Below are 23,851 nucleotides of genomic sequence, written 5' to 3' on the forward strand. Positions count from 1 at the left end.
TGCAGCAGGGGAATAAGCAATTGGAAAATTATAAGAGATGTACCCATAGCTGCATTTTAACTGCATTTAATCGTCAGAGTAAAATTTTAAATGGCCATATTGTTTACTAAGTGTCATATGTTCACACATGTTTGGCATTTGGACACTTCTGAAGAACATAACAAACAACAAAGCCTGACTAAAGAGGATCCCAAAGGAAGGCACCAGGAAATTATTATTACAATGGCCGGAGGATGGAAAGAATGTCCCAGCCTTGCCTGCACCCTCACCCGCCCCCACACTGCCACCACGGAGAGTATGCTTCAGGCATAGCTATTTCAATGCAGCTTTAACACTTTAACCAAATATGGGTGAAGCCCAGCTTTGAAACGTAGTGTTCTAAGAGTGTACTGACTCTGAATGCTCACCCATGCGTCACATCTTTGGAATGTTTGGGGAAAGGGTGCCAGACAAACCTGGCACACAGTCTTCTGAAGTGTGTCCGTGTTTGGCAACCAAAGGCTGTTGAGAAAAAGACAGGTTGGTCCTGGATTGTTCTTTCCAGTGTGCTTACAATATGAATAGCAAGACCGTCATGGAGTACTGAATGAAAGTGACTAATTACACACAACCTAAATGTTCAACAGTAGAGAACATGGCGTTAAATGATGGAATATTGAGGGTAAAATATTAGGCAATTAAAAATGTTTTCACAAGGGGCTTCCCTGGTGGCGCAGTGGTTGAGAGTCCGCCTGCCGATGCAGGGGACACGGGTTCGTGCCCCTGTCTGGGAAGATCCCACATGCCGCGGAGCGGCTGGGCCCGTGAGCCATGGCCGCTGAGCCTGCGCGTCCGGAGCCTGTGCTCTGCAATGGGAGAGGCCACAACAGTGAGAGGCCCACATACCGAAAAAAAAAAAAAAAAAAAAATTCCAAATGCTTAGCCATTCAGCTCTCTTGACAAATAGTTCCTCATTATATTCACCCAGATACAACATAAATTCTTAACTATTTTGAAATAGATTTCAATTTAGGAAAAAAACACAATAAGCACATTTTATATAGTAAATAAACTTTATTTATCTGTTCTTCTGAGATGACATTGCCAACAGTCACAGATTTGCATACGATACAGTTATGTATTGACTATTTACAATTTACAGTAGTATTTTCTCCTCTGAAAAATATAAGTACAAAAGCTAAGTAAACAATGAGGTACTGCCATTTGGATTTATCATATGTCATAGCTTAAAGAACTAGTCTTTAGCAAATATTCAACAAATCAATCTGGATAAAATAGTCAATTAAATGCTCTAATATATCAGGAAAAAGTCCACTAAGTTCCACCTCAAAATGTATTGCACAAGTCTTTTAAAAAAATCACCCTAAAAATAAATAGGAAAGGCAAGCAGTTCTTTAAAAAGAGGGACAAAAAGAATGGAAGAAAGGAACATTAAATGAGCCCATAAATCAGGTTAAGTTATTCAAAGTATCTTTTAAACAACACAAAACTCTTCCCAACAGAAAAACTGAAGAATCCCCCCCCCAAAAAACTATCACCGTTTCTCCACTGATATAATCTATTTTAAAGGTAGTCTGCAATCTTTCTGTAGCCAATGTCAGATTTTTCTTGGTCTTCTGGCTACATGAGGGGCCCTGAATAACAGCTTCGTTCTCTAAGAACAGCAAACGTGCACAGTTTTTCAGGCCTGCCCAGCATCACTCTCCCCACTTCTTCAAGATGAAGGCCGGAGCCATGACTGGAAAAGAAAAAGGGTTAGGATAAAGAAAGAAAGAAAATGACATATGTATACTACTATGTATAAAATAGATACCTAACAAGAACGTACTGTATACCACAGGGAGCTCTACTCAATGCTCTGTAGTGACCTAAATGGGAAGGAAATCTGAAAAAGAGGGGATATATGTATCTGTGTAACTGATTCACTTTGCTGTATACCTGAAACTAACACAACATTGTAAAGCAACTATACTCCAATAAAAATTTAAAAAGAAAGGAAGGAAGGAGGGAGGGAGGGAGGGAGGGAGGGAGAAAGAAAAACCTTTTAAAGCTAACTTTCGTGAGAGTTATTTTTTCAAGTTAAAGTAAAATTATATCAAGATTATGTTCTATGGTCTGAGGACTGAAGCAGAAATATTCTAAGTATTAAATCCTAAAGGAATCTTCTAAAAATTACTGTTCTTGGAATGACCTTTTAGTCAGCAGTCCTGGAAAGCAGTGTTTTTAAGTGAAATCTGGAACTGCAACCTTTCAGCACATATTGAAGGCTACCAGGTCATGACTGGAGAAAGCCAGGAGTAAACGTGCTGACATGGCAGAATCTCACAAGAACGCAGACTGGATTTAAGAGGACAAAAGTTTCTTCCTTTTTCCCTAATGTAATGATTTTTCTACATATTGCAGTTCTGCCAGGATGCCAGGCATGGTGGCAGAGGATAACAGCATTTTGGTGTGAAAAAGCTATGTATGCCTCGTGAAATTAACAAACTTAATTTTAAAACCATAAGCTGCTATGAAACATGATGCTAAAACTTCCTAAAAAGGTTTCTCTAATTAAGATGCTAAAAGCCAGTGGTCAAATCAAGTATGAGGTTAAAAATGCATAAAAATAAAACACCAAAAAAGATTAGGTAATAGAGACAAACTTTTCAAATATATTTTAGTTCTACAGAGAGTATCAAGGTCTTCTCAACTTGTAAATGAACAATATAATCCACCACTCGTGATCTATCTCCAAGAGTTTACTATTTATAAAACTTGTTCAACACTCATGTTAGTCCTAGATACGTAGAGAAGATAAGAAAAAGATCTCCTATGACATTTAAAACCCTTTGTCAGTTATTACTTTCAAACGTTAGCTTGCACTGTTGCAGGAAAAGGAGTTCACGCATGATTCAATAATGCTGCACAATGTCAATGTCATGAGAGACCCAAAAAAGGCTGGGAGAACTTTTCTAGTTCAAAAGAAACCTGAAGAACATGACGACAAAATGCGATGTGCAATCTTTCAATGTATCCTGGAATTTTAAAAATTATGAGACATTATTTGGAAAAATGGGAAAATGTGGATATTTACTATATATTAGATAAGAGCATTGTGTTAATATTAGATTTCCTGAGAGTCGTAACTGTATTGTATGTAGGAAAAGGCCCTTGTTCTTAAAGATACTTGGTAAAGTATTTAGTTTATGTTTGCAAGTAACTGTCAAATGCTTGCAAGCACCATTTTTGCAAGCAACTGTCAAACGTCACAGAGGGAAAAATACATATGGAGAGAAAGCAAGAGTGAGAACAAGTGAGAAAATTTGGCAAAATGTTGATAACTGGTAAATGTAGGTGGAGGGTATATGGATGTTCATTGCACTATTTTTACAAATCTTGTTTGAAATTTTTCAAACTAAAAGCTGAGGAGACAATCAACGGAAATGCTACAGAGTATACCTTTCAAGTGATAAATGATACTATTTAAATGCAATAACAAGCATGATACAGTATTTGTAATATTATAAACAAAGGTAAATGTTACGACTTATTGAATTAGATTTGGGATTTACAAGACTAATGACAGTTTTAGATAATCACTAAGGCAACTGACATTAAAAATAAAAATGAGATTCAAATGTAGGCAGAAAGGATATTTAAAGCAAAAACGTTAAAAAAATGGTATATATTAACATTTTAAAACTTGATACTGTTAGTTGAACACTAGCTTAATAATCAGAGAACCTTTAATTTAATTATAATTAAGTTCTACAGATTGTGATCCTGCTTATTTGTCACTTGTGAAAATTCTTGCAAAGTTTGAGGTAAAGACGTACCCTAAATTTTTAGGGGTGCTAAATCACACTAACAGCATGGATAATATGTGGAGGTGATGGGAGGGGTGTTTAAATGTGAGGACAGCCAACTGTGTCCAAACTTTTTAGATGCCTCCCCCTCATTGTAATAATATGTTAATTAAAAACAGCCACATTCAATTAGAGCAGGCTGCCTAAGGGTCTCCTCCTCAGGACAAATGTGCTACTTCGTCATACTGCATGATCCCAGGAAATAACAAAACTGCCATTTATTTTAAAACCAATTTTACTAGTGCTCATTATTTCAGATTAGCCTTGACTCTAAGAAGGTTTTACAATATTTTACATTCTGGATTCGTGAAATACATCACTTTTATCTAGAAAACGATTTTTCTTTTTTCTCTCATAATCTTTATTAACTTCAAAGACCATTCTTGAGAAATAAAAAACAAAAAGGAATGTAAAATACATAAAGATTTTTTTGGATTCTTTAGCAAAATTTCAAAGACCAATTCTGAAACTTTCAACTACTGTTGGAAGAACTAAAATTTCCTAGAATTATGTAACATTTACTGGTGGTGATTATTAATCTATATATTATTAATCTATAAAGCAAAATTAACAGAAAATCCCTATATTAACCCATAGCATAATCATATTTTCATTAAACAAAAGAGCAAAAGAACTCCAGCATAATGGTTAGTATCATGCAATACATTTAATTTTTGCAGAAAAGACAAAAGACATATTATTCTTCACTCACCACATGCTAACTAAGCACAGACTGACGGTTTACTCAGAAGATACCACTGCGAGGTGAAGTATACTACAAAGCCAGGAAGAAAAAAAGCTTATTGGATTAGTTTTAAGACAACATAACACAGAGATTATATGTGTATATGAACTTCAAAGGATTAGACAGAATGTACTTAAATTTTTCTCACATCTCCCCAAATCAAGGGAGGATAGGCTTAGGAATCTGTAATAGCTCCCTTCCATCCTAAGTAAATATAACACTATGTAGTGGAGATTTTACTTGGAACTTTAATTTAAAAGTTTAAACAACACAATTAAAGATGTACTTTACACCTTACGTACATATTTATATGCTAGACATAATTAAGTCATGATTATTTAATTTATAAAAGGATTTCTTTCATAATTCCATTAAAGCACACATTACAATTTGATTTACATAATTTCAATTTACCACCAAAAATCTGGGGGGAAATGTTGATGAATGTGAATATAGTGTATCTATATGTTGAATCATCATTCCTAAAATATGTCAATTTTATCAATGAATAACTCTTGCATATCAACAGTATATCAGGAATGGTTTCAGGAATGATAACCCAAACCACAGTTTCTATTCAAGGGGACCCAATATCTGCAAACACACTTTTACTATAGCAACCTCCTTAAATAAATTCTATGTCCTATTTAACATGGTCATAAACCAAGATTATTAATTAGCTTCCTGATTTGCTTTAAAACAGCATCAGCAAAAACAGTTGTTTATAAAATCTGAGTCTATTCTTAGTGTAACCAACCTCAGAAGCATCATTTTATTTATCTTTTATATTTAATGTACAGTTAGTAAGGAACAGCAAGATCAAAAGACAAAGTAGAAAATATCTGCAACACACAACACAATAAGGCTAACATCCTATTGGAAAACTGGCAAAAGCATGTGAAATATATGTATGCTCCCTGTGTCTATGCTTGTTAAGTACTGAAAAACTGAAATAATCTAAGTGTCCATGGATAGGAAATTGATGAACTCAGCTGTAGGACATCCATATAATCAACCAATCAAAGAATAAGGTAAATCAGTTTGTAATGAGGTGGAATTATATAAAAATAAGTGAAAAAAGCAAGCCATTGCATACTCTCATTTTTATAAAATAAAATACTTAAATGATAAAGGAATAATTATAAATACATAATTATAAAGCTGGGGGGTGTTCACCACACCATTAGCAAACATGACCTTGGCAAGGTGGAGACAGCTGGGAGGCTGAAAATCATGAAGATCTCCCCTTCTATGTAATGTTTCTGAACTGTTTGCAATGTTTTTTCGCAATGATCACATATCATGTAATTCTAACAATATCAAGAGGTGAAACCACTTTTAAGATAACAAATATATGTTTTACACGTGCAGTGTTTTTCACTATGCATCATTTTTATGTGCGTTTGTTTCTTGAATCCACCTTGCATGCATCTACTGAGACCACGCAAACGGAAAGGTAAACCTCAACTAGAATGGAGAACTTTTATACCTAACAGTGCTGAAAAGTTCTGACAATTTTATTAATCTGGAAGAGATTTTTAAAATTTCAGCCAAAAGGAGAGAAGTCAGAAACATTAACTTAAGTACAAGACTGGTCTAGAGTAAAGACTGGTCAAGAACTTGACACAACACAAAGGATCAGCATGAAAGCAAAGCAATAACAAAGTCAACAGAAGATCAATCTTTAAAAATGACTAGAGTGGATGAGAAATGAAAACATGCCTAATCTTTCTCATCAGAATAGAACAATTTTCTTTTAATGGAGTCATCAAGAAAATAGCCATCCAGTTTAAACGTGTCATTAAGTTTGCTAACATTCTAAAGAGAAAACTATATTCCTAGAAACACATTTTAAAAGAGATTTCTATATAACAAAAGAACCTCTCAATTCCAAGAGATGATTTAGCACCTGATTAAAATAAACTTTCTTACTGTAATTATCCTAAATAAATAACACTCTCTTTAAAAAAAAAAAAAAGTCTGATGGTGTACTTCCAGGGCAGTCTTATTCAATTAGACAAGCTAAAGACTTCCGTATTGGGACTTCCCTGGTGGCGCGGTGGTTAAGAATCTGCCTGCCAATGCAGGGAACACGGGTTCGAGCCCTGTTCCAGGAAGATCCCACATGCCCCGGAGCAACTAAGCTCGTGTGCCACGACTACTGAGCCTGCGTTCTAGAGCCCGAGTGCCACAACTGCTGAGCCCACATGCCGCAACTACTGAAGCCTGTGTGCCTAGAGCTCGTGCTCCACAACAAAAGAAGCCACTGCAATGAGAAGCCCATGCACCGCAACAAAGAGTAGCCCCCTCCCCGCTCGCCAAAACCAGAGAAAGCCCGCGTGCAGCAACAAAGACCCCACATAGCCAAAAATAAATAAAATTAATTAAAAAAAAAAAAAAAGACTTTCATATTCACTCTTGCTCCCACCCTGAAACTCAAACATCCAGTCTACTCTTGCCATTTACACTACCTAAACCATCACAAATCAGGCACAATAAGCTAAAAACTGAGAGGCGGGAAGAGGCTGCTCTAGGGAACACAAAGATATGTGCATTTGGTATGTGCACTTTCTGTAACTTCTGCCTGCTGCATGTAAGACAATTTTTTCCCACTTGAATGAAATCTAAAACTTTAAAATTTACCACTAACTTAATACTTTAGAGGAAAAGAAACCTTAGAGATAGACTAATCCAACATACTTGTTTTAGCAATAAGGGCCAGAAATAGGCAAAAGGTTTGCTCAAAGTTACACAGGGGCTGAGCTGTTGAGGGCTAGCTCTCACCAAGCAAAGCTGCATGTGGTGGCACTCAGAGGTTCTGAAACGGGAGATGGGACATGTTTTGAGCTCGTTTCATTCCTATAAAGTGACCTGACTGTTGTAGTGAGGTCTTTCATGGTTTATCTTACACACATTATTGGTTAACCTTTCCAAGTCTCACCTTCTAGGAAAGACTTGTTCTACTCATCACTACATGTGGCTCAGGAACCACCACCACCAGTCCCACCGTGATCACAAAACCCCAGCGCGGGCACTATACGTACTTTGGTTCTCCAACAATCCTAACAAGATAACGTTAGCTTTGTGAAGAAACAGAGGCTCTGAGACTTGTGTGTGCACTTTCTTTAACTTCTACCTGCTGCATAGAAGATAATTTTTTCCCACTTGCAAGAAATCTAAAACTTTAAAATTTATAACTAATTTAATACTTTAGAGGAAAAGGAACCTTAGAGATAGAATAATCCAACATACTTTTGTGAAGAAACAGAGGCTCTGAGACTTGTCAAATGAAGGACTAGTATTCCTTCTCTATACATTGTGACCCTCAAATAAACCAGACTTTACTTATGCTCTATAATTTACTCTTACTTGACAGATAATGGTTTCTCATCTATGAAATACATTCTTCAAATTAGGTTAAACTCTGAAACCACTTGTTAAATAATAACTGTTGTATTCTGTAGTGGGGTTTTTCAAATAAACAGTATAAAAGTCACTAAGGAGAGGGGAGATACGGTAAAGAGGGGACATACTGAAAAATACCTTACCAGCAGTCATGGACAGTTTTCGATCAATGCCACAAAGCAAACATATAATCATCAGGGTCATAAAGCAAAGTTTTTAGAAAGTATTCCTCCTCTCATACCTGTTAAATAATGTAAATGCTGACGTGGCTGCACACTCTCAGCAAAACGTGCAATCCACACTCTCTCAAGCATCCCAAATACTAACGGACAGGGGAGGGAGCTCTGCAATATGACGGGGTTTGTTTGGTTTACTTATACCAGCTTTGTAGCCCCCAAACCTACAATAACAAAATAGTCAGTACTGTTGATTTTTAATAGAGGGGAAACTGTAGCTGCGGTTACAACAAATTACAGAAATGGTCCATCTGGAACATATATTTAAAACTAATGTGACTAAATAGCTTTTAAACAATTATTTAATAAAACCCTAAAAAGCTCTGCTTTCTACACATATAGGTATCTTTCTATTGGATACTTCCATAGAAAAAGAGAAGTCACTATTCTTAGCAGTGTTTTGCTCTAATCAGCTACAGTTCATTGGGGTATGAAACAAGTTATAATTTCTTTAGGAGGCTTGTTCAAAGACAATGATTCTTACCACTTATTTTATGAATGACAGCAATCTTGAGGCAAATGTGACTATGTTTCAACTTTCTCAATCAACAGTAATCTTAATTTTCCATCAAATAAGGAAACAATCATGAGTCACTCTATCTTGTACCAAAAATCTCTTTATGCTGACAAAAGGTGACTCAAATTGATAAGTCATCTTTGGGATCTCCCTCACTTCATGCTCACTATAACTTAGTTCATCTTTCCTAAGCATCTATTTTTATTATTTGAATTACATTACTTAAGCATATCTTTTATTCATGTATGAATGAAGATGCTACCCCTTCCCCCTAAAATTAAAGGTTCCACAAGGGCAACAATCATATCGTCCATGTCTTCAATTTTCCTACATTTGCCATAACAAGTAAGATGTTACAGAAAAAAGCAAACAAACTTTTTGGCCAACCCAACAGAAGAGAAGTAGGTGACTGTCAACTGAACTCATTCATTAAGCAAAAGATAATGATGGATGAGACTCTGCTTAAAATAGTAGTAGAAGAAAAAAAAAAAGTAGTGGAGTGGGACTTTCTTTCTGGGCAGGTCAGCCTCTGGGATAAGGAAGGATTATTTCAGGAAGTCAGTCACCACTTCATCCTTATCTAGAACGAATACCATTTTATTCACAAAAGAAGAGTGTAAAGCTTTTCAAAGATTTCTTTTTAATTAAACTTAAGAGGGCTTCCCTGGTGGCGCAGTGGTTGAAAGTCCGCCTGCCGATGCAGGGGACACGGGTTTGTACCCCGGTCCGGGAAGATCCCGCACGCCGCAGAGCGGCTGGGCCCGTGAGCCATGGCCGCTGAGCCTGCGTGTCTGGAGCCTGTGCTCCGCAACGGGAGAGGCCGCAACAGAGAGAGGCCCGCGTACCGCACAAAAAAAAAAAAAAAAACCTTAAGAAAGAAACTTTTCCATCCACCTTAAAAGGTTTTTAGATGGTTCACTATTTACATGTAATCAATTCGATTAGTTTCCTTCAAGACAAACCAATCTAAGGCTGTATGTGTGTGTGGGGGGTGAGGGGGAATGTTTCCTACCACATTTGCCAAAGCAGTGACTTAGGATGAGTCTATACTATATTCTAAATCCTGAAAAAATGTAGCCCAACAGTAAGATGAGAGGTTGGCTATATCCCAACATCAAGATAAAAAAGAGGCTACAGGAGAATGAATAAAGATAATAAAAGCTTTCTATTTACATCCATCATTTTAAAATATTTTCTTAAACTGGACTATAATGACAGAATTGTGTCAACGGGCTCAAACTGCATTGGAGATTTTTATTTTCATAAAGACACAGTTGTTTACTCAGTGAAGAGGAAAACCACTCTGAGTGGACTATAGATTATAGAATTGGATGTTTTGCTATAATTTAAAACAACATTCTCTCTACTGATGAAGGGCATACATTATAGTTACATACTTCTTTATCAAAAATATCTATAACCAGAAATAACTACAGAGGTATGACAATATTTTTCAGACCACTAGATAGCATGGAGAAATGCTTCACAAAAAAAAACAAAGGCTAACCAAAATAACTGCAACTGTCCCAGAAAATATACAATAGGTAAATAATATAGTATACAATGGAGTATTGGGACAAAAGTCAGGGATGCTGGGATGACTTTAGAGGAAGCCAGAAAGAGGTCAGAACATGCAATGGGTCAAAGGAGAGGAACTTCATAGATGGCTGATAAGTGCTGGGGTTATTTAGCCTGGAAGGTAAAAGCCCTCCATCCAGGCCATCTGTGGGTTCTTGGTTGAGTTCCATGGGTTAGAACCAGAACAGATTGGTGACCACAATAGAAAGGGAGACTTGGGATCAAGATAAGCCAGAATTTTTGTAAGAAACACACAGTCTGTAGAGATAAGATAGGATTTTTTTTTTTTTTTTTTTTGCGGTATGCGGGCCTCTCACCGCTGTGGCTCCGGACGCGCAGGCTCAGCGGCCACGGCTCACAGGCCCAGCCGCTCCGCGGCATGTGGGATCCTCCTGGACCGGGGCACGAACCCGTGTCCCCTGCATCGGCAGGCGGACTCTCAACCACTGTGCCACCAGGGAAGCCCAAGATAGAATTCTTAAGGGTAATTACTTATTGACTTAGTCCTTCTTACTGGAGATATTCAGACATGGGCTAACCCATCACTAAAGAGTAGATCTTTGTTTGATTTAAATAGGAGAGTGAAAAAAACAGCAGTACTGGGATCATGAAATAGGTAAAGAAATTGGGGGAAAGATGTGGAAGAGCTACAGGCTATTAGCAAGACAAGAAAAGGAAGCAGAAAGAGACAGCTAAGGGCCAGACAGGAAAACAGCACAAATTTCATACTATGCTTAGAATGGATCTTCTTACTGTATTATTGGTTCAGCACAAAAAGAAGTTAGGCAAAGGGAATTTTGCATAATTTATGAAGTGTGTGTTTGTTTCATTTCAGTCACAGCTGACTTGACACAAAGGTTTCTAAGAATTCAGTTATCTACATTTCCCTTGCAGGGTATATGTCAAAAGCTCAAAAAATGCTTAAACTCTTATATCAGAATTATTGTACTTAGAAATCAAGTGAAGTAGAATAAGGAATTGTAATCTACAAAACACCTAACATCATGATATCATTCGGTTTAAAAAATTATTACTGGATATACCAGAACAAATGCCTTTTCCATCCTTCCCATAAAGAGCCCAAGTTCCAGAAATCTCATATAGCACATACTGGTGTCAACCTCATATATACTATTAAATAAGACTGTTCTTTCCTTGAGAGCATCCATTCAGATCTGCCCTCAGTTTAATTTTCTTAATGTAGTTTCACTCTCATTTTTCAGGCTATAGTACAATAAAGATGAAAACTTTTAAATTTCTCTTACCAACTCAAAGTCTCTGTAAATGAGACAGAATGTAAACGGATGAGATAAAGTTGTCTTCTATCTGTAGCCTATTCTTTAAGCTTACCATGAGCCGAGCATCTTCTCTTTCCAAAATTTTCTGAGTCTGATCATCAGGGAACTTCAGTACAGTGGTTATAACCTTTGCCATGGTCTACAAAAAAGACAAGAGACGATCACTAGACAGTGGAGCAGATGGGTCTCACCCCATTCTGACATGTTCTGCTGGTGGAATTCTTTAGTGCTCTCAATGGAAGCCACGACCAAAGAAGTATGATGTGAAGGTACTGGTCAAGGAAATAACAGCCAATGCTAGAATTTCAATTTGAAAGGATCCCTCACAAGGTCTGGGTTGATATTATTTTAAGAAGATGTATTGACAATAGCATGAAGCTATATACAGTTCTAATGCTCTTGGCCCTCTGTCTTATTAAAATGAAACTTTATTACTCATTCATTTTATAAGGCTTTTTATTTGTAGAAATCTACCTAGTAAGTGATGTATTGCCAAAACATATGCTCTAAACAATCAGATTTAGAGACTCCCAAGTTCAGCTTGAACTAAATCACATCATATATCTCATAAACACGGGCTACTGCATGAACATGAACATGCTTATAGGTATTTTTTTTAATACATGCAGCACATCAGCCTAATAGAAATACAAACTACATTTTAAATAAACACAAGATGTTTTGTTTGGTAGAAAACAGGATGAATCAAAACATTACACATGGTGGCTTGCAAACAAGATCATAAACTGTGCGATCTCAATAAATATACCGTAAGTCAGACTGTCACCCATAAGCTCGTGGAAAATTCTCCTCAAAGGTTGAAATTCCCTATTTTGTATCAAGATGAGATGGTTTGAGGGAGACAGAGAGGAAAGAAGATACCACTTATGAAATAAGTAGGATAACAAGTTCAGTGCTTACATACAAATTCAGGTACTAGTGCTCTCCTGAGGATTAGTAGTAGTACTACTTACTGTAGTGCTACAGAGGATGGAAGGCTCACCAGAAAGCTGACTCTAACATTCTTTGCTCATAGTTACAAGACTGTGTGTGTTTATGGCAGGGCGGGGAAGAATGTGTGACTACAGAAGGTCACTGAGCAAAAGATGACATAATAGAGTTAACTAAAATTTTAGGAACACACATCATTAGAAAAAAAGTATAATTATTTCCAGGAAGGAAAAGAACTAACATTTAAAAAAATTCTTATTATGTGCTAAGCCTAGGCAAGGCACTTTACATATTTCTAATACTTATTTCAACTAGCAGATCAACTAATACTATTCCTCAACCACAAACCCCACAAAGAGCAAGATTTTAGTTTCAGCCCTCCTTCCTTCCTCATCCTTTAAATTGTATTGCCTAGATAGAACAGAATCTTCTGTGCTAAACTGAAGTCTAGAAACCAAGCGTATATGTGGCATGAAATGGGAAGAGAAATATGAAATAGCAACTATTTCAATATTCTTTTTATTAGCACTCTGGAAATTTTAAATGGTTTCTGGTATACTATCTATGAAGACTGTTTTTAGGAAGTACCAAAAATCTAAAATTCAGGGATTCACAATTATAGGGAACATTTCTTTAATTTCAATAGCTTAACAAGTTCAGAAACCCAAAATCCCATTTATATTCACTATGAAACTGCATAGTGCACATCAAGGCACAAACATGTCTGTCAAAACAAAAACAAAACAAAACAAAACAAAAAATAAATCCCAATGTGGCTAGTTGCCTCTTCACACTTCTAGACAATGTTTAATGGGAAACCCACCTCTAAATTCATCCCTGATGCAGCATGTGCAGTTGATTACCTAGTAAAGACTTAAAAGTTCTTCCCTGACTTGTCAGAAAACACTTTAATGGAAAGCCCAGGCTCTCTGCTGAATCTTGGGAAAGAAATCAGACTGTCTACTCTACATTGTCTACATACAATGTCCTTAGGTCCTGGGAAGTAAGGAAAAGTTCAAATGAGCCACCTGGTTTAGAAGTGGCCTCTCCTGCCATGTTTTCTTTAGGGAGAGTCAGTAAAGGGTAGAATGAGAAACACTTTCTATTGAAAAGGAGAACAGGCTGAATTTAAGCATCAAAAATAGCATGGAGGCTCAAAACCCAAGAAAAAGAAAGTGCAAGGACAGAAGAAAGAAGGGGAGTTTACTTAACTTCGTACTATAGGAATGTGTATCACGTATGTGGTCTTAAAATCATCTGCCTCATCAAATAGGGAACACTGTGTGCAAAAGCAGATGAAGAAAGACAGGTGGGATGACATACAGATCCTACTGGACAAGAAACAATGGCAGATGGTGATCAAATCACAAAGGCCACAATATACTCTGGCTTGTTCTAAAACCACAACCTGGTCTCCATTTCAAATTCTTTGTGAATGTATGGAAATTAGGCAAATCAACAAATGTCTAAAAATAGCTCTGATTCTGTCAACCCCTGCACAAAAAACTTCAGGGCTGCCCCCCAACAACCTACAGGTAAAACTCTGAGAACACTCCAGGCCCTCCACACCCTGCAGCCTTAAGCAGAGTCACTTCCACCTCTTAGAGCTGGTATTTTAGTTGGAGCGGACTACTTGTCATTCCAAAGCCCACACTCAATTTCCTGTCTTGGACTTACTGTCTGGGCTTTCCTCCTGTCTGAGCTCATCTATCAAAATCTCTGCCCCCTTGTAAAGGCCTGTATATACATCTCCTTCTCCATGATGTCCTTGACCTTCCCACAAGTAAACATGAGGAGGTCTGCATCACACTGTGCTTAGTAAACAGCTCCACTTTCTCACTATGTGGTAAACACCTTAAAGTTAGGGATGGTGTCAATTTTCATCTCCTTGTCCATCATGGTGATAAACAAAGGACCACATACAGTAAGTGCTCAATAAATATGAAGTATATTATACTGAATATCTACTGCCAATTTTCAATATTGACTTATAAAATGTGATGGCAGAATAAAAGACTACTCAGTCTTGGTAACCAGAAAAGCACACTGAATGCTGAAGATAAAGAGAGCCGCCTCAACACAGATTCCCAGCCATGTGTTAGCTGGGGCTGCCCATGCCTCAAGAGCATCCCTTCTAGCTGTCTCCCAAGTCACAGCCTAGGAGGAAATGCAGAGCCCTGAGACCTGGCTGAACTGGTACCACCCCAGAACGTATCTCATGCTGGGCTGGGCCTTTCTGCAGGACTCAAACTCTGTAGGGATCTCACCCCACACAGGCTCACAACATCCAGAAGATACAGGCTGAGGCAGTCACACTCTCTTCATTTTGCAGATCGAGAAAAGACTAAATAATTTATTTAGCAACAACTCTGGGATGATAGCTTTAGACTCAACGAATAAACCAGAGTAGCTGAAGTTCCTGAAAGGCTATTTTTCATAAAGAAATGCTTTTTCCCCTTCCCTGCAATAACAAGGTAACTTTAAACTATCTACCCCACCTCAAATACAGGCTGCTATCCAATCAGGGCATAGTAAGAGAAAGTTACATTTCATTGGCTTTGTTTTTTAAAGATAAGGAGAAAATGAGTTTTAGTTAGCCTCTGAATTAAAAAAAAAAAAGTCCTTAAGAATAAAAGGTACTGAATTACTGTGAATTAATATATCCCGCCTATGATTCATGTTCAGGATCACACTAGATATTACTTTAATTTGAACTATCTGATACAGTGAAATTAAGACTTCTATAGTGTCAAGGATTCAAACGACTTCTAGCCCTATAGCTCCTGGTGTTTAGCTGAATCTATGATTCATAACAACCTCTTTTTTTTAAAAAATAAATTTATTTTATTTATTTATTTGGCTGTGTTGGGTCTACGTTGCTGCGTGCGGGCTTCTCTCTAGTTGCGGCAAGTGGGGGCTACTCTTTGTTGTGGTGCGCGGGCTTCTCACTGTGGTGGCTTCTCTTGCTGCGGAGCATGGGCTCTAGGCGCGTGGGCTTCGGTAGTTGGGGCACATGGGCTCAGCAGTTGTGGCTCGTGGGCTCTAGAGCACAGGCTCAGTAGTTGTGGCGCACGGGCTTAGTTGCTCCGCGGCATGTGGGATCTTCCCGGACCAGGGCTCGAACCCATGTCCCTTGCATTGGCAGGTGGATTCGTAACCACTGCGCCACCAGGGAAGTCCCCATAACATTCTTAAGAGATTTTATGTCCTAATTTTTAGGTCTTAAATATATTTACCAAATCAATTCCTGAACTGGTTTATTAGCACTCAGTAACCCCCATAGACCCATAAATTAAAACACTGATAATTTCTTAGAAAACTCATTATCCCATTCTCAGCCAACATATAAGGACAATGTAAAAGTTCATGAAGGTAAAAAGTTGAAACAATATCAGAAACAGAAATTGCTTCAAATAAAAAACTTTGAGAAAAGGCTCATGAATTTCCCTAAATGCAATCAATTCAATTAAAGATATATTTACAAAATGTCTGATATAAGGCTCTTTTAAAAACACTGCTGGGGATACAAATAACAGTAAGACAAGACTCTATACTCAAGGACCTTATAATAAATTTAACATTCTAGAAAACAAATTAACCAAGCATTATTACTTACACAGTGTGGTTATTTTTAAACGGTTAGTATTCCATATGTGCAAGAGTAACTTTCTTACAGTGACTAAAGTAAAATATTTCTAAATATCCCTACATAGTCATTCTTAATTAGGACCATTTCCAATACTAGCCACGCTATCCTCACGTCTCCATGAAATAGTCTCCATCTATTCTCCTACCTTTAAGATTTGAAGTCAAAAGAACAGTCACATGCTTCACAAAGTATTAAGTTAACGAAATTTTTGTTTTTATTTTTTAGCATCATCCACCAGTATTTTCTAAATTAATATTTTATAAATGTAACAAATATAAGCAAGATCTGACAATTCACTTTTGCAAACAAAGAGCAATAACACAATTACCTATTGCCTACTATCAGCATGTATGGTCTGCTAATAGTAAATATACAACATCAATATGTGTATTAAAAATGGGACATATTTCCTTTTAAATTAAACCACATGCCAAATCACCAGACATGATTTATACCTTAGTCTCACGACCCATCATATACTCAAAAAGCACTTTTCGCAAATACTCAAACTCAGTAGGTTCTCCAAAGAGCGAGACATCAGTATGGTACAAACTGCGACCTGTCAAATAAAAAAAAAAAAAAAACTGTAAAGACAAAACCAGATAAGCGGGCTTCCCTGGTGGTGCAGTGGTTGAGAGTCCGCCTGCTGATGCAGGGGACGTGGGTTTGTGCCCCGGTCCGGGAGGATCCCACGTGCGGCAGAGCGGCTGGGCCCGTGAGCCATAGCCGCTGAGCCTGCACGTCCGGGGCCTGTGCTCCGCAACGGGAGAGGTCGCAGCAGTGAGAGGCCCGCGTACCGCAAAAAAAAAAAAAAAAAAAACAACCCAGATAAGCTACTTATTACTTAGAAAAAGACAAACTAAAAGACAATCAAAGGAACAAAGAGAGAGGCATCACTCTTGTATTAATTGTGTTATATTGTAAGTATTGTACTGCATTACATTACATATACACTAAGCATTCCAGTTGGTATTTTTCCCTTGGAAGAGAAAACAAGAATTATTATAGCAATTTTATTTCTCACATTCCCCCCATCCTCAAACTTCTTCATCTTTCTGGCATGGCAATTTAAAAAGACTAGACCTATGGGCTTCCCTGGTGGCACAGTGGTTGAGAGTCCGCCTGCCGATGCAGGGAACACGGGTTCGTCCCCCGGTCCAGGAAGATCCCACATGCCGCAGAGCGGCTGGGCCCGTGAGCCATGGCCGCTGAGCCTGCGCTCCTCAACAGGAGAGGCCACAACAGTGAGAGGCCCGCGTACCACCAAAAAAAAAAAACTAGACCTAGGGAATACAAAGATTCCTCAGAACTGGTATTTCTTTCCTAAATATTATGTGGTTGGCTTCAGATATCCTACAATGACTAAAATGATCATTTTTATTTTAAGAGTTTAGTAACTCAGAATAGTATTCTAGATTTTCTAGTATTCCAAACCTGAAAGCACTGAAGTTTAAATCAAGTTTTCTAAACAGTTCTGAAACACAAGGTAGATAAAATAACTTGAAAATGCATGAAATAATAATGCCAATATAGTGGTTTTCAGATACTTTGATTCAACATCTTAAAAAGACTGTCATATAATTTACAGTACATCTATTAATCAAGCTCCATTTCAATCTAAAACTAAAGAATAAATACAGTTCAGGTATATGAAGTCACACTGTAACAAACTTTAATTTGAATAAATTCAAAATTATGCATTATGTGAAGTCTATACTTGCATCCACTTCCAGAAGTATGGCACACTAGGTAATCTGAAAAGCCTTCTGCACCAAGAAACATCTAAAAGCATAGCAAAGAGATTAATGTGCCAATTCAAACAGACTGCTTGGATTGTTGACAGGATTAGATGAGTTGATAGACAAAATGTATTTTATAACAGCGTCTGATACTTATATATGTGTCAGTTATTTTAAAAACTGTACATATGTGTTCATTTTACAATTTAAAACTGAGAAAAAAGGAAAATTAAGTATGAAATTCTTAAGTTGAAACTAAAAAAAAAAAAAAAAAAAAAAAAGAATCAATACTATTCCCTATGCACGGCTGGGCACTGATTTAGCAGTTCTGTGCTAAGAATCACATATGTTGACTTAGCTATGGCAAACAGTCTTTGTAGCAGGAATTTTCTCTGCAATGAGCCATAGGAAACTCCCAAGTTGGTTTTCTCTTCTTTTTGAAGTGTGTTTTGGAAAGAATCTAAAGAAAGTCCTTGTTTAATTAAAAACTGTATAATGTCTTATGTTATTTCACAACAGTAAGAGCTTTCAAAAACACAAAAGAATGTGAAATGGTTTAGATTCATGCCCCAGTGCCTTCCATGAAAAAGCAGAAAGGTTTACAAAACATTTAGCAAAATAAAACTATTCTTAATGCAGTGAGGCAGTGAAACTGAGAATGGGAAATTGTTAGATTATTCAGAGATTATTTGAAGTCATGACTATTTCAAGGGAACAACTATATAAAGACTCAAGCTCATCTTTAGGATCCTTTGTAAGTGGCACACGTAACTTAAGTCAACAGAGTAATACTTCCAAATCATCCTCCCCCACCTTGAAATAAATATTTTTATGAATTATTTTCTCCTTAAATCCTGGTTTAAAAATAGCAATTACAGCATTATTGTAATAGTAAAAAACAGAAGCATCTAAAATATGTAACTCTGAGTTTGTATGGGTATATATAGTGGATTACATAAATATCTGGATACACAGAGAAGAGTCTTGAAAAATATATGTAAATTGTAAACTAGGTTCAGCTGGAGAGTGGAGAATGAAGTGGAAACTTGCAGTTTCACTTAAAATGGCAGCATTTTTTTTACAACAAATATGCATTAATTTTTAGATTACTACCATTCTTTCCATAAAACTAGTTGTTACTGGTGAATTACAAAGGTAAAATATATTCCTTGTAAAGAATGAGATTAGCAAAGACAAAAATGAAAATCATCCAGAAGTCCACCAATACAAGATAACCATAGATAACATGATGAGAGATCATTCCTACCTTTGTAAGGTGTCCCCACAGTTGCTGCATATACATTCTTTTCATATTCCTTCAAACGATCTTCTAAATTGTGAATCTAAAAATAACAAATATTCCAATCATATCATAAGATTCATATGGAAATCATATGTAAAAAAAAAACTGCTGTAGCCACTAGATTTTCTTAATGCTGAATACAGGATATAGGCCAAAAAAAATTAATACATATGGTTTCTTAGATATGACACCAAAAGCAGAGACAACGAAGGAAAAAAACATATAAAATGTTTGTGCCTCAAAGGACATTATCAAGAAAGTGAAAAGACAACCCACAGAATGGGAGAAAATATTTGCAAATCATATATCTAATGAGGGACTTATATCCAGAATATATAAAGTACATTTACAATTCAACAACAACAAAAAACAAATGACCCAACTTAAAAATGAGCAAAGGATATTGCTCCAAAGAAGATATACAAATAATAAGATGCTCAACATCATTAGTCACTAGGGAAGTACAAATTACAACCAAAATGAGATATCACTTCATAGCAACTAGGATAGTTATAATCAAAACACTTGCTGGGGAAGATGTGGAGAAGTTGAAATTCTTATACTTTGTGGTCAGAATGTAAAATGGTGTCCACAATGCAAAACTGTTTGATGGTTCTTCAAAGAGCTAAACATATAATTACCATATGATCTAGCAATCCCACTCCTGAGTACATAACCCAAAGAAGTAAACAGGTATTCAAACAAAAACTTGTAAACGATGTTCCTAGCAGCACTATTCACAATAGGCAGAAGGTAGAAACAACTCAAACATACATCAGCTGATGAATGAGTTAACAAAATGTGGTATATCTATACAATGAAATATTACTCTGCCATAAAAAGGAGTGAGGTACTGATATATGCTGCAACATGGATGAACCTTAGAAACATCATGCTAGGGCTTCCCTGGTGGCGCAGTGGTTGAGAGTCTGCCTGCTGATGCAGGGGACACGGGTTCGTGCCCTGGTCTGGGAAGATCCCACATGCCGCAGAGTGGCTAGGCCCGTGAGCCATGGCCGCTGAGCCTGTGCGTCTGGAGCCTGTGCTCCGCAACAGGAGAGGCCACAACAGTGAGAGGCCCACGTACCACAAAGAAATAAATAAATTAAATAAGTGAATAAATAAAAAATAAAAAGCTCATGTATTAATATGATTCTAGTTATATAAAATACTCAGAATAGGTAAATCCACAGACACAAAAAGCAGATTTGTGGTTGTGAGAGGCTGGGGGGAGGAGGTAATAGGGCGTGACAGCTTAATGGGTATGGGGCTTCCTTTTGGGGGTGATGGAATGTTCTGGAACTAGATAATATGAATGCAAATGTTCTTGTTTAAATATACGTGATCACAAATTTATAAAGATATGCTCTAGCACCTTTAGGTTTGGGAATAAAATTTCCTGTGTAAGACAAGATTGCAAAGTCAATTAATAAATGAGTATTAAATCCGTTATTTTTTAAAAACTAGCTAAATGAGTTCCAAGAACATACTAACAGAAATCAAGGAAGTCATCTCAAAATAAAAGGCACCAATTAGACCTGTACCTGTTCTCTGAACTCTTGCTCTTTCAACTTTGAATCACTGATTAGAGTAGTCTTCTGTGCTAGTTGTGTCTGAAAGAACAAGAAGTCAGATCTGAGATGCAAATGGGTTTCATCATTGCTTGGATACATTTCTATACTGCTTGGTAAATTTCTCCTGAGAACAAGGCTCTTTATGTTTTAACCTAAAGTACAGAATGCTCCTGAAAATGGACTACCTTCACTCAAATTCAATGAAAAACTAGTCTTACCTGTAGCTCCATAATTGTTACCTAAAAATGGAAAAGAAAAAAAAAATATTAGTGCATATAATAAAATCTACAAGAAATAATAAAATGGAGCAATATGAAATTACAAGGAAACAAAAATTTAGTGTTACAGCCTTAAGAGAGTGGTTAGATTTGAGATGAGACAACTTTAAATATTTGCTTTTAAACCTGGTCTATGTTGCTATACAAACTATTAAAATGTAAATATACATAAAGATAGGTAAACACACAAAAAAAATGACTGGAAAGTCACCCACCAAACTCCTAACAATGATTACCACTTGGGAAAAGGAGGTACCCACCAGGAAGGGTTTATCTATATACTTCTGTATTATCTGACTTTTTCTTTTTAACAAGCATGTATTCATCTATTATCTGTGCAATTTCAAAAAATTAAACATATTAACATCTATTTATAGCATATGGGCCCTTTAAGGAAAATTCTAAAGGACCATTTCTGGGAATCCACTCTACACAATAATCACAAATTATTTTTCATTGAACTCAACACTGACGTAGTTCAAGATATCCCAGATGCACCAAAAGATGCTCAAAAAGGAAAAGAATAAAAATTCATAAAGAATAAAATAGAAAAATATTTTTTAGAGTAGAAATAAAAGTTAAGGATAGTTTCTCCTTTCTTATGCTACAAGGTAAAGGATTCAAAAGACCTCCTGAATATTAATTTCATAATGTTTCAATACTCTATGGCATCTTGACACAGGCCTCAGTGCCACTTTACAAAACATTAATACTTAATTTGATACTAAGGAAAAGAACATGTTACAGAGTAGAATATACTTATTTGGCTCATAGGAGGCAACATTTAATAGCACCAAGTATATTCATATTGTGACCAAATGGCAAAAAAACCCACCTAAAATAATAGAACTAACTTAGTAGCTAGTAAAGAAAGAGAGAAAGAGTCTACTCAGCTTTGCTCGTTGCTAATAATCAAGATATATGTACCAAGCAGCACAGCATAGCAAAGCCTTTTATAAAGTCCTCTTCTCTCCATTTTGGAAAAGTGATCCATGTAATTGGTTGTCTATAAAATTGCTTTCTGGTCACTGACTTCTGTAATGAATCCTCTATAACTAAAGGATGAAGCCATGAATGCGTTCACCTTTCCCAAGACCCTTATGACAGAGCTATGAAGACCATACTGGAATGAGCAAGAACATTTTAGATGTACAACGGTACACTGCCCGGATTCTTGAATGGGGGCCCACAAGCCCTGCGGGTGTGCACTTGTTGGGGTGCCCAGCAGGACAAGAAGCCACAAGGTAAACATGGCCTTTCATAGCATCAGTTTTACTTAAAGATTGGGATTATTAAAAAAAGAAAGAAAGAAAAAAGCCTGGATATGGAGTGCCAGATCTCTTTGAATTCAGTGCAATTTTCCAAAATAATCCCATTGCATCTACAACTGGTCTGTTAACAAAGGAGAAAAGGAGACATTGTTTTTCTCAAAGGTATACAACTAAAAACATTTTTATGTAACTACAAATAAAGATATATTATAGAGCAGGGGTCCCCAACCCCCGGGCTGTGGACCGGTCCACAGCCTCTTAGGAACCAGGCCTCACAGCAGGAGGTGAGCAAGCAAAGCTTCATCTGCCGCTCCCCATTGCTTACATTACCGCCTGAACCATCCTCCCCCCACCCCACCCCCTGGTCCGTGGAAAAATTGTCTTCCACAAAACCAGTCCCTGGTGCCAAAAAGGTTGGGGACTGCTGTTATAGAGAATGTAAAATTTATATGAATTATTAGCACAAAATATAAAAATCTAAAATTATCATACTTTCTACAGACCATTTTTGGCTCTGCCCCAGGGCTATGAGGTTAACTCTCCTCTGCTGTTCTTTCCACAGGAAAGACTGAGAAGCAGAGGTATCACAGAAACACCCTAGGCTCTGAAGTCTGGAAGATTGGCTTTATATTCCCAATAGAATATTTATTGTGTGAGCTTCAACATTTTATTTAACCTCTTTGAACCTCAATTTCACTGTCTATAAAAGAGAGGCAGGCATCTCCCTCTTGAAAGTCTTTTGTTAGGATTAGATGAGGTAGGTAGGTATGTTAGTAGGCGAGCCAGTGAAAACGACAATGTTTTCAAGGAACGTATGGAGCCAAGTCCAGTTCCCCTCACTTTATCATTGCCAGGGTTCTCCTCCTGCTCTAGCCTTTGCTGGTATTTCTTCTGCAGCTCCTCAAGTTGAGTCTGTAGATCTATTACTTTTGCAGTCATTTCTTCTTCACGAGCCTTTAGAATAAAAAAAATATTAACAAACATATCAAAAAGAATGCAGTAAAGAGGCAACATGATCTAGAGAAAACTACCTTTGTAGGAGAAACCAACACCTACACATTTTTGGAAACACAAACCACTGTTTTTACTGTAATTCATTACTGTGCTCTAAACACCTTCCTTCACGCCCCACTTTTAACTCCAAGCCCTTTTAAAAGCTGCTCACTCTTCCTAGGATGACTTTTCCCACCCTCAGTCCTCCTGCCCCCACCCCATAAAGCTCATCAAGCTGTTTCTTTCCCCTTAAACTAGGGTTCCAAGGTTCAAGCAACACTTAGGTGTATAACAGCGTTGTGACAGAACTGTAAAACAGAATCTCTGTTTTAAGACTTTGGCCTTTTCTACACTAGGATTTGATTTCTAGAAAATATCCAATATAAACTAGTTTTATGCACAGCACTGCTCAACCAGCTGGCAACTTACTGATCACAAGAAGTTGTGGAGGTTTTTTCTCAGCCCC

General features: G+C 37.1%; 1 protein-coding gene across 4 annotated transcripts in view; it reads right to left on the bottom strand.

Annotated features, from left to right (window-relative positions):
- Positions 1-1,096: 1,096 nt before the first annotated feature.
- The window catches only part of GOLGA4 (golgin A4), a 106,128-nt gene continuing 83,373 nt past the window's right edge, over positions 1,097-23,851 (bottom strand). For 3 of the 4 annotated variants that reach the window (XM_065884681.1, XM_065884680.1, XM_065884679.1), the window contains 7 exons: positions 23,233-23,346; positions 21,062-21,082; positions 20,814-20,882; positions 19,234-19,309; positions 16,683-16,786; positions 11,680-11,766; positions 4,594-4,623 (listed from right to left, as the gene is read on the bottom strand). In XM_065884681.1, coding sequence (XP_065740753.1) covers positions 4,594-4,623; positions 11,680-11,766; positions 16,683-16,786; positions 19,234-19,309; positions 20,814-20,882; positions 21,062-21,082; positions 23,233-23,346 — 501 coding nt within the window. Of the gene's footprint in view, positions 1,739-4,560; positions 4,624-11,679; positions 11,767-16,682; positions 16,787-19,233; positions 19,310-20,813; positions 20,883-21,061; positions 21,083-23,232; positions 23,347-23,851 lie in introns of those variants that run through there. The other variant, XM_065884678.1, reaches the window with a different exon arrangement.

The sequence above is a fragment of the Phocoena phocoena genome, chromosome 10 (genome assembly GCF_963924675.1).
Source record: "Phocoena phocoena chromosome 10, mPhoPho1.1, whole genome shotgun sequence".
In the NCBI taxonomy this organism is placed as follows: Eukaryota; Metazoa; Chordata; class Mammalia; order Artiodactyla; family Phocoenidae; genus Phocoena; species Phocoena phocoena.